This window comes from Tachysurus vachellii, chromosome 4, assembly GCF_030014155.1.
Source record: "Tachysurus vachellii isolate PV-2020 chromosome 4, HZAU_Pvac_v1, whole genome shotgun sequence".
NCBI lineage: Eukaryota > Metazoa > Chordata > Actinopteri > Siluriformes > Bagridae > Tachysurus > Tachysurus vachellii.
In genome coordinates, this window is record NC_083463.1 from 17325538 (window position 1) to 17341199 (window position 15662).

Consider the following 15662-nt stretch of genomic DNA (forward strand, 5'->3'; position numbering starts at 1 on the left):
CGATTCCCGCCTCCGCCTTGTGTGTGTGGAGTTTGCATGTTCTCCTCCGGGTACTCTGGTTTCCTCCCCCGGTCCAAAGACATGCATGGTAGGTTGATTGCCATCTCTGGAAAATTGTCCGTAGTGTGTGATTGCGTGAGTGAATGAGAGTGTGTGTGCCCTGTGATGGGTTGGCACTCCGTCCAGGGTGTATCCTGCCTTGATGCCCGATGACGCCTGAGATAGGCACAGGCTCCCCGTGACCCGAGGTAGTTCGGATAAGCGGTAGAAGATGAATGAATGAATGAAATATCTCAATTCATTTATTTGCACACTGATTTATTTATTATTATATCATTTTATATATTTTTTTTTTGTTGTGTATTTCATACAGTTATTTATTTATTTATTATTTTATGTATTCTTTAGTTTATCTTGTTTTTTTGGGTTTTTTTTTTTCATCGATATGGTAACGCAGTGTGAGTGTTTAGGTATATAAGGCATAGCAATCATGCCCTGAGTAAAAGGGTAGGAGAGCGTGTGGGAGCACAAGGTTGAGAAGGTAGCATTAGTGATACAGAACTTTTGATTACAAGACTGATTAGGATTTGTAGGTGGAGATGGTGATATGACCTTCCACATGATTTTCTGACATTTATGTCATTGTGTTGATCTGCTACATCATGCATTTATAGACAGTGTGTGCACATAAAAGTGAGATGTGACATCAAGATGTGTTGCATGTACGTGGTTCAGCTTGTTCAACTTGCCAGGTAATAGACACAACATTTGACCCTACAAAGTTAACCGCATACAGGATCATATTCAAATGTTATGCCTAAAACCACCATTGAACATTTGCTTGAATTAATGAACATTATTTGATCATTTACAATAAAAGAAAAGCCACTAGGGCTGTGCAATATGGACAAAATAATCATATTGCGATTTTCTGAATGAATATTGCGATTGCGATTTTATTTGCGATTTTGGCAATAGTTTTTGCTTTTTCAAACTTTTTCAAACATGCTTTTTCTAAATGTATTCAGTGCACAAGAAGTGCATAACAAAACATTTCACAATGAAATAACAGTATTAATAGTTTAATAAACAAAACTGTAGTAAAATTGTCTTTAAAACAGACAACATAAAATAAATTAAGATTAACTAACCTCAACTCCAGTCATAACAATAAATACAAACTAACAGAAATCAAAACCAAAAAACAGATTGCTCTCTTAAAGGTTTTTTGGCATGTCCACCATTTCTGGTTTTAAGCATGAACGGTGACATGTCACCACATTCTCCCCAGTACTAAACACTCTCTCTGAAGGTGAGCTGGTGGCAGGAATACAAAGATACTTTTGTGCAACCCTGCTCATTCTTGGAAAATTTATCTGATGGAGTCTCCACCATTTCAGAGGATCTTCCTCACTGTCAATGGATGGAGAAATCAGGTACTGTAGCTGTTTAACTCAGAGGCTATGGCTTCTTCAAGTCGCAGAGCTGCTGGCATGGCTGAAGTCGTTTTGAAGAAGCTTCCTAAGGACTTCTGTGCTTTTTTTCCTGGTGGAGGTAGATTGATGTCAGGATTCTCTCTGCATGTGTTACTCACAGATTCAGATGTATCCTTTGACATACAGAACAGAAAGAAAAGATTAAAAAGCCATATAAAAGAGTGTTTATCTAAGGAGATGACAGTTTCATCCAGATTACATAAATTAACTCACCTTGTGTGAACTCATTTCCATGTCAGACATGACCCTAGCCTTAATGTTTGAAATGTTTTTGTCCAATGTTTATCCTCATCAGTGTAGCTGGTTTTGAATCTGGGATCCAAAAATGTTGTTGTATCCAGAAGCTCTTGGGTAGTTTCATCCTCATAATGTTTGTTGATGTAGTTCAGAATTTTTGATTTTATAGTCTTTGTGTTCAGCAGGTGAAGAACCGGTTTCACATACGACAGACTGATGTAGTTTTCACTGGAAAGGGCATCCGTGAACTCCTGAAGTGGACCCAATGCCTTAATTACAGATTCTAGAACATCTTTGTCTTGCCATTGGGGCACTAGGTGTCTTGTTTTACGTTCAGCTGAAAGGACCTGAGAAAATGCCCTCTGTTGCTCCAAAACCCTGTCTATCATTTGTTGCATTTAGCCCCATCTTGTTGGGCATGATGTTATGAGGGCATGTTGGGGAAGCTGGAGTTCTTCCTGGGCTTCGGCTAACATCTTCTTTTGTGGGAAAAATGTCCCACTAGCTTTTTGCACAAGCCGTTGGCGCGGGAAATGCGAGGTTCATCCTTGATTGCAATTTCTACAAAACAAAAAATTGCAAAACATGTATTTCATTCATTTAAATATAAAATTATTGAGTAACACTTTACAAAAAGGTGCTATTTGTTAACAACTTGTTGATGAAATGAGAAAATGAACTGACAATGAACAATACTAATATAGTATTAATGTTAGTTCATGTTAATTTTAGCATTTATTAATACATTATTAAAATCAAACATTGTCATTGTTAACATTAGTTAATGCACCATGACATGAACTAACATGAATAGCTGTATTGACATGAACTAACATTAACAAGAATGAATAAATGCTGGAAAAAATTGTTTATTGTTAGCTAATGGATTAGTATTTGTGGCGACGTATATGTAAATTCATTCTCCACCAGTAGGAGGCGCTTAGCGTGGGACAGAGAGCTTTTTTCTTGGTAACGCTGTATACAAAGAAAAGCTCGGCTGCTTTATCAGGCATTACATGCAAAATAAAAAGAAAATGACATCCAAAAATTTCTGAGGACAGTCGGTTTTTCTTCAGAAATAACTCCACAAATAATTCAATGTAAGGAAAACACTGCAATTTACTACTGTTAACAAATAGTACCTTATTGTAAAGTGTTACCAACTATGGTACAAGTTGAAAATACTATTACAAAACATTATAATACGTTTTCATATTAAACATCTTTGCGCAATTTGTTTCTTAATAAAAAAGTATGCCTATAAAGTGCCCTAATGTAAAGTATACATTACTTAATGTAAAGTAGAATAAATGTATAATAAAATATATCTTACGAATTGCCAAATGCAGTCTGTGTCCGAAGCACTGCAATCGTGTCCAGTTGTTCAAAGTGACAGCCTTCACTATATTAGTTCCATTGTCTGTGGTGATAGACACTTGTTGCTCTTCACAAAGTCCCCATGATGCTAAAGCTTCTTTTAACCCTTCAGATATATTTTCTCCAGTGTGATCTTCTGGGAAGAATGCTGTATGCAAACATCGACTTTTCATTTCAAAGTTGTCATTAATATAGTGGACCGTTATCATGTACTCATGTACTGCTTCATCGTTCTGCTGGACCACATATCTGGTCGTGGCATACTATTTCACCTGCTTGAGCTCGTATTCAACGCCCGCCCTTACATTTATCATACATTTTGGGAATAGCAAATCGTGTGAAATGAGTGCGAGATGGCAGCTGGTATCTTTTGTCGAGCGTTTGTATTAGTCTTCGGAAGCCGTCTTTACTGACGATGCGCGCAGGCATCATATCTTTGCATATATGATAGGTGACCGCGTCGGTAATTTCTTTGTGCCGTTTTGATCCTTTCTCATAAGGCATGGCGCTTGCAAATGCTTGAACAATGGATACTTGATCTGTTCGGGCTGGCTTTGATGTGTGCTTTTGTTTGTTTCGATGGACTTTGTCGACATGCATTGATCATGCAGTTTTTTATGGTGCTGTTTTAAGTATTGGAACAGATTTCACAAGTCTTGCAAATTACCTTGCTCTGTGACACATCCTCTGTCCTGAATCTAAAATACTCCCAAATGACTGACGTTGAATTTCTCTTTGGCACCAAATCATTTTTATTTTGACCGGCATCCATATTTTATGTTCTTTCCTCCCGCTAACCTATTTGGTTCTTCCGCTCAGCTTCGTCGTGCGCTGCGTAAGCTCTGATTGGTTAACATCTTTCTCCCGCTCTGCTTAGCTGTTATTTTCCCGGTGCGTTGCGTGAGCTCTGATTGGTTAACATCTTAATAGATAAAATCGCAGCCTTATGCGGTTTAGAAATCGCATGTGCTTAAATCGCGATTTTTTTGCGATTGCAATTAATTGCACAGCCCTAAAAGCCACTGAGACATTGATGCCACAGACATTGATTGACTGGTTTGGTGTGGTACATATCAGGGATTTGGGCTTGAACAAACTTATTCACACAGTTAAAATGTCAACAGTGCATCTGAAATATGCTGCCACGTAAGTCCTGTTAGAAAGAGAGGATAAAAGAACAGCAGTTTGATATGAGTTTTATAGTTGTAAGCTTGCAGACGTCTATCAGTGCAGCAAACTGCAAGCCAGCACCTCCACGTGAGGGAGTAAATAACCTACAATTTTCTTCCACTTCAGTCAACTGTCTCACAACTCTGACTGTCAGCTGCAGTGTGTTTCACATTCAGAACAGCCGGCAGGGACAATCAAGCGACAGCTCTGATATTATTGAGCCAGCGGGAATAAGTAGAGAGGATGACACACTTGAAGACAGCCACCTTATTAGTATAAGGAAAATGAAACACAGAAATACAAAAAATAATGAATACAAAATAAAATTCATGAATAAATAAAGATAAAACAACATATATGACAATGAATTATATAATCTGTAAAATAAATGAATAAATAAATAAATAGAGGAATTCAGATATCCTTTGAGCTTGGCAGTTTTGTGGAGACAAAAGCTTGAACCGAGGCAGTGTATTATGAAGTCAGAGTTTTGTGAAATACGCAGTGTTTAATTTATTAAATATTATATATAGACACAGGGAGTGTTGCTGTGTTTTCCCAGACTTTGTCTTTATAGTTCCAACTGACTAGGTTTTGGATGATTGATGATGAAGTGTCAGGAATGTCAAGTTAGACAATTTAAACATGCCATATGTCACGGTGTCTGCAGTTTTAGGATTAACAAAAATAAATTGTGTTGTATTTAAAATATATTACATATATAAAACTTGTTTATTTACAGTTTGAACCTGATTTTACAGCATTCACATCTGACTGCTCATTAAGCCAAACAAATACCTGACTTGAAGCTAATAGTAGCGATTTGCAGCTACAGCTGTTTCGTATCTGTACTGATGTAAGACATATGTGACATATGTTAACTTTGTCTGACCACACAACCTTCTTTTCCTCTACAAAGCCACAGGCGATACTATCATCAGTAATGGATAGTATGATTAGAAGTTCTGATAGGATGATGGTACATTGTACACCATCTCACACGATCTCTACCATTTTATAACTCTCATGTGACCTTTGTACTAAACCCTCAAAAGCAGCAATTATCACCGATGCGCCTCTACTGTTCTTGTTAATGGGTTTTGTAATGGGACTTTTAGCTGAGATTTTCTCTTTTATGCTGAGACAACTAATAGAAATGCTTTCACAAATTTCACTCCCATTATGCATAATTGTGTAACTGTAAGGCAGTAGTTCCAGTGTGTTTGAACAATGAACAATTGTTACTCTCATCCAGAATTATTTAAATTACCTGGAGGTTTGATTATGGATTGTGAATTAGATATTCGTGGCATAGTTAGGTGATTACTATATTCATGCCGATTATGACATACATTGAAAGAACATCTGCTTTCTTGCATGTTAATTTCTTTATTTTTCTTCATGTTTGTTATGTAATCAGTATTATTCACCTAACTCTAATTATTCGCTTGTGTGTGTGTGTGTGTGTGTGTGTGTGTGGTAGTAGACAACCTATTATTGGTTGCTAGATCTGTATACCTAATACATTACGATTCGATTTTCAGTTTAAAATCTCCATGGCAGCTTAACAAGCAGTTGTGTGAGGAAAAGGAGCAGGGTCAAGGGGGATTTTTGGTGGTTGGGGGTGTAGTCAGACACCAGTGCGGACAGTTCTAAAGAATATTTACACAGCCTGTAAGAAGGGCTAGCTCAGGTGGTTATGGCTCTGGATTGCTGATTGGAAGATCAGGATTCAAGCTCCAAGCTGCCAAGCTGCCTCTGTGGACATCATGTCTGACCCTGTCCCCTGCCCATTTTCTAATGTGAAGAACTAATTTCACGGTGCTGTAATGGATATGTAAAAAATAGTCTTCTATTCTAGTTTAACTTTTCTCAAAGTCACATCTCCTATCAGTCACCAAATCTCCTATCAGTAACAGAAATGTACTTGATCCTGATCTTTTTTATGTGAATTATGAGTTATGTGAATAATATAGGAAGAAACATGAATGTAAATCAGTATGTGACTGCAAAAAAACTAGCTGCCCCAAGCAAATGATCCACATGGTTTCTGACCGGTTATATTACAAGCATCAAGAGTTTACTGGAGTAATTACATTAGTAAATACAAAGCATTTCATGTTCATGTAAGATTACTCTACTGAACACCTTTCACACTTGTTTTGAACATATTTGGTAAAAAGTAAATGAATAGACCCAATTGAAGCATTTAAATTAGTCCTTGTTTGTCTCTTCTCAAGTGGAGTTTAATGCATCATTAACTTGTTCGATTGCTGTTGAAGTAGTAAAAAGAGACAGACACTGATGTGTGTGTGTGTGTGTGTGTGTGTGTGTGTGTGTGTGTGTGTGTGTGTGTGTGTGAGATAAACAAGAAAGGTAAGTCATGTTAATATATGAGTTTTAGTGTTATTAAAAAGCAGACTGCACTTTATTAGCAGGGTCTTTGATTATGACTCTAATCTTTAAAGCTCCTCATACTGTCTCCTTTCATGAACTAGCTTGTACACATTACATTTGAAAGCTAAGGTTGTTGAGAGTGTCTTTTTCAGTTTATTACTGGCGTATTATTTGTTTCTGTATTATTAGCTCTAATGGTAAATAACATTTTAAAAATAAACTGTCTATGGGAAATTAGGTCTGGGTTACCTACATTGAATACTGTACATACAGAACTTAAATGATTAACCAATTGTGACCAAGTGTGCTGTGTCCTGCTAAGACAGAACTGATTAAGTGCTCTGTAACAGAAAAGAAATAACTTAAATCTGGTTTCCCTATCTTTATAAAATACTACAATTAAGTGGGCCAGTGTGGACATTTTCGAAAGGTAGAATAAGAGCACATGTTAAGAGGAAAAATTTATATTACTAGTGGTGCCAAGAGAGAGAATTCTTAGCCGTAGAATTTTGGGGTTTTTGGACAGCTAAAACAGGATAAAGGAGACACCAGAAACTACAACTTTTCTGCTTTCTCAGCTAAATGTAATTAAAATTCACCTGGCTGGAAAAACTAGTTTATAAAAGGGCAAACAACAAAGGATTTGAAACATTAGCTTCTGGTATTGATTTCTTTCACTTTGTGGTGTACTGATTTATATGACATTGACGTAAAAATTCAAGAGCCTTGGTTTTGTGAGCAAAGAGAAAGTTGGGACTATGATTTTTGTGGTCAGTAAATACATGGAGAAGTTGCATATTATAAAGCAGAAGTCATAAAGAGCTTTTGCCTTGCTGTTATTTATTGTTGCTTGGTGAATATCTGTAAACAAAATTGTTAGAAAACAAAAAATGTTAACCCTGTGATCCAAAATCATGTGTCATCAATACTGACTGATTGATTGACCATCAGCAAGAAAACAGAACAGTGAAATTTGGGTGAAAAAAGTTGATTGTAAAGAGTAAAGAGTGGATTTTTAATGTTTTTTTTAATATTCCTATTCTGACAAACGATTTAATTGTGCGATAAATGTGTAAAGGCCATTTTTTCTCTACACTGATGCTCAGTTTGACCGAAAAGTCAGTTAATGGACAATAAATATATTCACTGTTTAGTAGGCTGGTACTAAAAAGTTAACTGAACTGCAGTGTGCTGATACTCAGCTGGTTGCTTCAAATCCAAATGTTTTAAATCCAAATGGTTTTGTATTGTTTGAACAATTTTTTCCTCATTTATTCTGTTATCATAGAGGCATCCTGTCTGCAGACGTTCCCTAGGGTTTTTGTAGTAATTGTTTTTTTCTCTTTGTCTGCAAGGATTATCTGGTTAGAAGATATGTTGGCAGCTCTGTCCTTGCCTTTTCTGTCTGTCATCTCTTTTGTCAGTTACTTTAGCCCTCAGGGTAGGGCAGTGTTTGTCCACCTGACACCGGCTCCAGACCCACCTGCTTGTTATGACCAATCGTTATGACCAATCTGAGACAATACTTAGAAACAGGTTTGGCCTCTCTGTCACTCTCATTTTGACTTAACAAGCCAACAAACAATAAACCCAGCAATCAGTGCCAGTCTCTGGAGTCTCTCACACTGAAAAGCAAACAGAGGAACCTCATTTCAAACTGAGTTTATGTAAAGAAGTGCATTCTGATATTCTGTCTCTGACCTGTGCCGAGTCTGGATGATGTTGAGGCCCAAGAAAAGGAATACAATTACCAAGAGGTTCAGCCTGCCGCGAGAGGTCCTGTTTAAACTCAACCTGTGGTAAGACCAGTAAGAATGCATTAATCAAATTAGTTTTCAAAGTGAAGTCTGGCAGTGTAAGACATTTGATGCAGTGGAGTTTGCTGTGGACAATTATAGATGACAATGTAGATGTTCAGTTGTGGTTAATGAAATTCTGATTGCATTCATGCATTAAAATCAACTTTTAGTTAAAGCTCAGGACTGGTATTAGGCAGAAAAAAGTAAAAACACTGGATTAGATTTCTGAGAAAAAAATCTGATACTGTCGCAAATGGACAAAGTGTGGAAAAGGAAAATATATAAGATGTAAATGTAAGCTGTTAACTGAATGAAAATGCTATAATTTTGGTTAGTTAGGTAATTTAAGTAATACTGCTTCCATAAATATCACTATCTTAATTTAAAAATATGGGAAAAGAAAAAGGGATATTGCACTCAAATTTTACTCAAATGTTACTAGGGGACAAGTTTTTATTTTTGCCTCAGTTTTGGTTTTGCCTCTGTTTTTTGGGTTTGCTCCTAACTATTTGTAGTGTCTGGGATGTTTCTTCTGGGATGTTGGATTTTCTGAGGTGGTTTTGGAGCCTGGGAAAATTCACTCTCCAGTCACGTTATAGTAAATTAGAGGATAGAGGATATGTTAGAGGGCTCAGAAGTGGATTGTAGTAAGATTGTAAAAGGGCTGTAGTAAGATTGTAAAAGGACACACACACACACACACACACACACACACACACACACACACACACACACACACAAACACAATGCTATTCTTAGTAGTGCACACTTAGGCAGGGATAATGGCACCACGTGAAAAATCCTGAGTCAGATTGTAAATTAGATAATTGTGTATGCACTGATATACTGTAGATACTATTCTTTAGTGGTGAGACAGTTCAAAAAGGGGAAAGAGGAGAGGGAGAGAAAAAGAGAGAGAGTTCTATCTCATCTTCTCTTTGCTATGTGCATTAAATTGTGCTCTTACAGCTACAGTATATCCCATCTCCTACCCATCTTTCTCTGTCTTTCCAATGAAAGATGCTGCTGTTTAGCATTGATGTATGTAGTTATTCAGTCTGAAATATTAAAGTAGTTTATGAACAAGGTAATTCTAAGTGAGTGCATGCTACACTAGTAAGTCTTTGATTACTGTTACTTATTTGTTAGCGTGTGTGGTTTGCCTGAAAACGTGTGTAGCCGAATAGCATGGGCATGTTTGAGCAGTAATATTTGAAACGATGGTGAGATGCGGTAGGATGCTATTGACTTGATACATAATCTTGAATGGGCCTGTGAACCTTGGACTGAGTTTATTGCAGGTAAACGGAGGAGTAGGTTCTTAGTTATGGTGAGCTCCTTCTAGCCACAAATTGCTATGTGAGCTAATGCATTGTGAAAGCATGTCCCCAATCCCACAGCAGGAAGCATATACCTAGACTGTGAATGATAGGTCGGGGTTGGGGTGTCGTAGCATAGGTGAATCCTATAAGGAGCTATGGTGAACCTAGTCTTTAGCTTATCGAAGGCCCTCTGTTCGGTTGTGGACCAGAGGAGTTTCTTGGCCACTCGCTATAATTCAGTATAAACCACCAGTAGAAGTTGGCATTTCCGCGGAAAAGTTGAAGTTCTTTGATGCTAGTAGGCTCTGGCTATTCCATTGGAGATTGTATGCCTGTGAAACTGTGAGGGTGCTTGAGTAAATCAGTATATTATCGATGTATACAATAACACGTTGTACAAGTCCTTGAAATTTTTGTTTACAAAGGCCTTCCATTTGAAAAACTTGTGCAGTTTTCCATCAGCCAATCATGTGGCAGCACCACAATGCATAAATCTATTCTGTTACAGGTCTAGGGCTCACATCAAAATTCAGAATGGGGAAAAATGTGATCTCTGTGACTATAACAATAGCATGTATTCTGGAACCAGATGGGCTAGTAAGAAATGACTGAGCTTCTGGGATTTTCTTACACAAAAGGCCCCATAGTTCACACAGAATGATGTGAGGGTCTACAGACTGCAACCACTTGTTTATGAGAGCGATCAGAGGAGAATAACCAGACTGGTTTGAGCTGACAGGATGTCACAATATCAATCTAAACTAACCACACTTTATAACCATGGTGAGCAAAAAAGCATCTCAGAACACAAGACAAATCAAACCTTGGTGTTATTACTGCAGAAGACCAGTTTCCACTTCCTGTCAAGAACATAAAGCAGGAACATGAAGAGGCATGAGTGGTTTTTAACATACAAACTCTAACAGTTTACCCACTTACTCTACCCACATACTGTACCTGCTACTTTCTGTTGTAGTTTTTACTTTGTGCAGTCTTCATCCATATTTAGACAATTTTTCAAACAACCATTGTAGTTACCACACTTTTCTGGAACTATTTTGTCCCCTCATGCAGTTGAAGGCTTATTACTTATATTGTCCTTTGTAATTTATTGTAACCAGCATGGCTATGAGAGTAATGGATTCTAAAGGGCTAATAATTGTATGAATAAATTATTAGCTAGAACAAAATATGCAGTAGTTTGTAATTATGCATACCAATCTCTGAATTACAACGATATTTCTTGCCCAATATTGTGGGAGAAAATACACATTTATATTGTTACAGTGGCACCTGTAAAAGTGTGGGATATATTAGACAGACATGTTGGAAGCAGGAAAAATGTGCAAGTGTGAGCGACTTTGACATTGGCCAAACTGTGATGGCTAGATAAGTGGGCCAGAGCATCTCCAGAAGGTTAGAAGGTTAATGCTGGTTAGTAAGAAAGGTGTCAGAGCACACAGCTTGCAGGTTGCATACGGTTTAATGACTCATATTTTATTTTACATCATGTGGATGGTGGTGTGTATGTGTGTGTGTCATGGGGATTAGATGGCACCAGAATGCACTACAGGAAAAAGGAAAGCCTATTAAGGCAGTGTAATGCACTGGGCAATGTTATGTTGGGAAACCATAGGACCTGGCATTCCTGTTGATGTTACTTTGATCAAGTACACCCGTCATTCATCATTGTTCAAGAATGGTTTGAGGAACATGACAAAGAGTTCAGGGTGTTGACGTGAGCTCTGATTGAGCATCCGTGAGATGAGCTCCCATGGATTGTCATTACTATGTACACATAAGCTTGGAGCTAGAAGCTTGACTTTTTAGTCTGAAAAAACTTAGGTTCCCCCACCACTGGATCAATCCCTGTATGTTTATACTCAGTTATTTGGTTATGTGTAGTGTAAAAGAATTGTGAAATTTACTCAGATTTGGTGAATCACATTGTGTGTACCTGCAAAGACATGCAAGTGATTAGACACTGACTAGATTTACAAATGACTGTAAACGTCTAGGTTTGTATAGTACAGTGAAGGAAACAAACTGGAAACAAAACAAAAACAAACACTAGTTAAATTGTTTATATTGTTTTGCGAAATAATGCAGGTTTGAGCCACTGGATTCAGGCCTCAGCTAATAACATACCTTTGACAAAGTAGACAAAGTCAACCCAATCAATCAAATGAGACAAAAATATTATACTTCTGTATTTAATTATTTAGAAAAATGATCCAGCATTACATATCTGTGACTGGCAAAAGAACCTTCACTTTCAGTGTCTGTTATGAGCCCTTGTGCAGCAATAACTGTAGGTAAAGTTTTCGGTAACTTTTACGGTACATATAGTCTAACATACATATACAAACAATAATCAAATAATTGCACTGCAAAGACAAAAATTTGTGATCTCTGTTACTATAAATTAGGGCTTTTGTGCTGAAGAGGTGTGTGTTTTCTCTTTCCACAGGAAAAACGATGGCAAAATCTCTCAAACATCTAATGCATTAGAGTCTACTCACTTGACCCAGTCATTACACTTGTCCCCGCTTTCTGCACTTCTAAAGGTAACATTGTCTTATTGACTTTACATACTTCTCTTTTCACATGGATCATTTGTAAAGTGACTGTTTCATTGCATTGATCACTGATTTATTTTTTTGGATTTCACTCAGTAGCTTAGTCTGCTTAATTCTTCCATCATTCTGTTCATCTCCGCTGTATGAATTGCTGCAATTTCTTCACTCCAGCCGGATTTCCTGTTAAGGCAAGATTGTCACCGGATGTATATATTGGTCTTGGCAAGCTGTTTAAAAGGCATATTTTTTTAGGTTTGATTTTGTGGTGGAAAAACAGGACAATAGACTGGTGGTATGCTTTATTAATAAAAATATATTAATGGAAAAAAAAAAACTAGAATATTTGTTCCAAGTGCACGATATATTCCGTGAATATTTCTAAGAATTCCAAAAGAAAAGTATTGTCATTTTGAATCCCTTCAATTCTGTCAATGATAAAATTCAAATTAGTTCAAGGATTTGATAGCTATTGTTTTGTTTAAAACATTTAAAAAAAATCTATATCTATTTGTGCTCTTATCCAACCACAGCTTTTGAGTGTTGAGACAGCTTTTATTACATATAAACAGTGTTTAATAGTGCATATAGTAGGGAGCAGTCCCGTTCATATAGTAGGGAGCAGTGGCCTGGTGACTGATTTGGCCTGCTACCAGCAAACCTTTTTATTTATTTATTTATTTATTTATTTATTTATTTGTTTGTTTGTTTGTTTGTTTGTTTGTTTGTTTGTTCATTTATTTATTTTTTATTTTCTATTATTGCCCACACACTAAAATGATCATTTCCGAATTCAGCATTCAAATAATTAATTAAATTAAATTAACTAAATTAACTAAACCTAACCCTAAAGTTTTTTATTATTTTGCACAGCCTAAGGATTTAGATCTTTTTTTTTTCGCTACTGTCCACAGCAAAGCCCAAAACTAGCCCTTCCTAACATCTTCTTCAGCAATGACAAAATAAATAGAAAATGGTTGGCATACTATGAAGAGTCACACTCTTCATACTGTTCTATTTGTCTGGCATTTGCCAAAACCTCAGCCAGTGATAGTTCATTCATCAAAAGTGGAATGAGCATACGGAAACATGTTCATCAAAGAATTGCTGAGCATGAAGGGATTAAAATCCACAGAGAGAGCAGAGGCCTATTTTCTAAGGGCAAACAAGGGACAGATCAGTAGTCAAGTAAGGAAAATGGAATGTGTGATTAATGTCATCAAGTTCATTGGTAAGCAGGGGATTATTTTTCGTCGTGATAAACGAGAGTGCTTATTCCTTAGAAGACTTTAGATAATGGAATTTTTTTTTAATTAATACTGCTGCTCAGCAAGTATGATGCCTGTCTGCAAGCACACGGCAGTGAATGAACTGAAAAGAGTAAAGAGATGCATAAAAGACATAAAGACATAAAGGAAGAGGTTCCCTTTTGACTTTGCTGTCCAATACAACATTAAGCAAAGGCATTAGTGTTATCAGTCTCTTAATCCAACAACAAATTTCTGAAGAAGTTAAGGAAGCTGGAATGTATTCAATATAAATGAATACAACTCAAGATTTGACCACTGAGAATCAAGATATGTAGCTGATGTCATCAACGAGAAACTAATCAACACAGGTTGTCATACAATAACTTAATTTTTGTGCCATCAGTTACACAGGTTGTGTGCAATGGTCTTAAAAGTCTGTTTAGTTTTAGTTAAACAAGTTCAGTCTCTTCTTCTAACCATTAATTTTGAAATTGAATATCCAGCATTTACCCAGTATTATTGAAACCTTCATTCTTGACACTTCTTAAAAGCCCTTTTTTTTAACCTTTTTAAGCTTTTTAAGATCCTAAAAAGCTACACATAGTGCTGAGATCCAGAGAAATTCAGTAACAAATGAGAAAGAAAGTAACTGAGATCTATCAGTCTGGAAAAGGTTATAAAGCCATTTCTAAAGCTTTGGGACGCCAGCGAACCACAGTGATAGCCATTATCCACAAATTGCGAAAACATGGAATAGTGGTGAACCTTCCCAGGAGTGGCCGGCCAACCAAAATTACCCCAAGAGCACAGCGACGACTCATCCAAAATATCACAAAAGACCCTACAACAACATCCAAAGAACTGCAGGCCTTACTTGCCTCACTTAAGGTCAGTGTTCATGACTCTACCATTAGAAAGAGACTGGGAAAGAGCAGAGTTCCAAGATGGTTCAAAACCGCTGCAAGCAAAAAGAACATAAAAGCTCTTCTCAGATTTGCCAGAAAACATCTTGATGCTCCTCAAGACTTTTAGGAAAATACTCTGTGGACTGACGAGACAAAAGTTGAAGTTTTTGGAAGGAGTGTGTCCTATTACATCTGGCGTAAAAGTAACACTGCATTTCAGAAAAAGAACATCATACCAACAGTAAAATATGGTGGTGGTACAGTAGTGTGATGGTCTGGGGCTGTTTTGCTGCTTCAGGACCTGGAAGAATTGCTGTGATGAATGGAACCATGAATTCTGCTGTCTACCAAAAAATTCTGAAGGACAATGTGCGGCCATCTGTTCGTGACCTCAAGCTGAAGCGAACTTGGGCTCTGCAGCAGGACAATGATCCAAAACACCAGCAAGTCTACCTCTGAATGGCTGAAGAAAAACAAAATGAAGATTTTGGAGTGGTCAAGTCCAGACCTGAATCCTACTAAGATGCTGTGGCCTGACCTTAAAAAGGCGGTTCATGCTCGAAAACCCTCCATGTGGCTGAATTACAACAATTCTGCAAAGACGAGTGGACCAAAATTCCTTCACAGCGCTGTAAGAGACTCATTGCAAGTTATCGCAAACTCTTGATTGCCTAACCAGTTATTAGGTTTAGGTGGAAAGCACCTTTTTACACAGGGCCATGTAAGTTTTTTCCCTTAATAATAATAACCTTTATTTATCTTTGACTAATATTTAAATTTGTTTGATGATCTGAAACATTAAAGTGTGAAAAGGGTGCAAAATAAAAAAATAAAAAAATAACAAAAATAAAAATCAGGAAGGGGCGAACACTTTTTCACACAACTATATATATATTTAGTGAGGCATATAGGCAGGGAGAAGTATGTTGGCATCTAACAGACTCTCTTTGCTTTGTTTGTTTGGGAGAGGAGCATGCTCGGTCGGTTCTCGAGGGAGCCAGTTGTGTGCATTGTGAGGGATTCTCTCTGTACAACCTCCGATCCCCCTTGGCTGTATTTTCTAGCCAACCTGCACCTCGTGGTTCGGGCCCGATCGGCTTTGATCATGGAGTTCGCAGGTTAAGTTAGTGGAA

At 37.2% G+C, this 15662-nt stretch overlaps 1 protein-coding gene across 3 annotated transcripts in view; it reads left to right on the plus strand.

The window, feature by feature from the left end:
• Window positions 1-15662, plus strand: part of rap1gapb (RAP1 GTPase activating protein b) — a 38158-nt gene that overhangs the window by 6221 nt on the left and 16275 nt on the right. For all 3 annotated transcript variants that reach the window (XM_060868105.1, XM_060868104.1, XM_060868108.1), the window contains exon 3: window positions 12269-12365. In XM_060868105.1, coding sequence (XP_060724088.1) covers window positions 12269-12365 — 97 coding nt within the window. The remainder of the gene's footprint in view (window positions 1-12268; window positions 12366-15662) is intronic.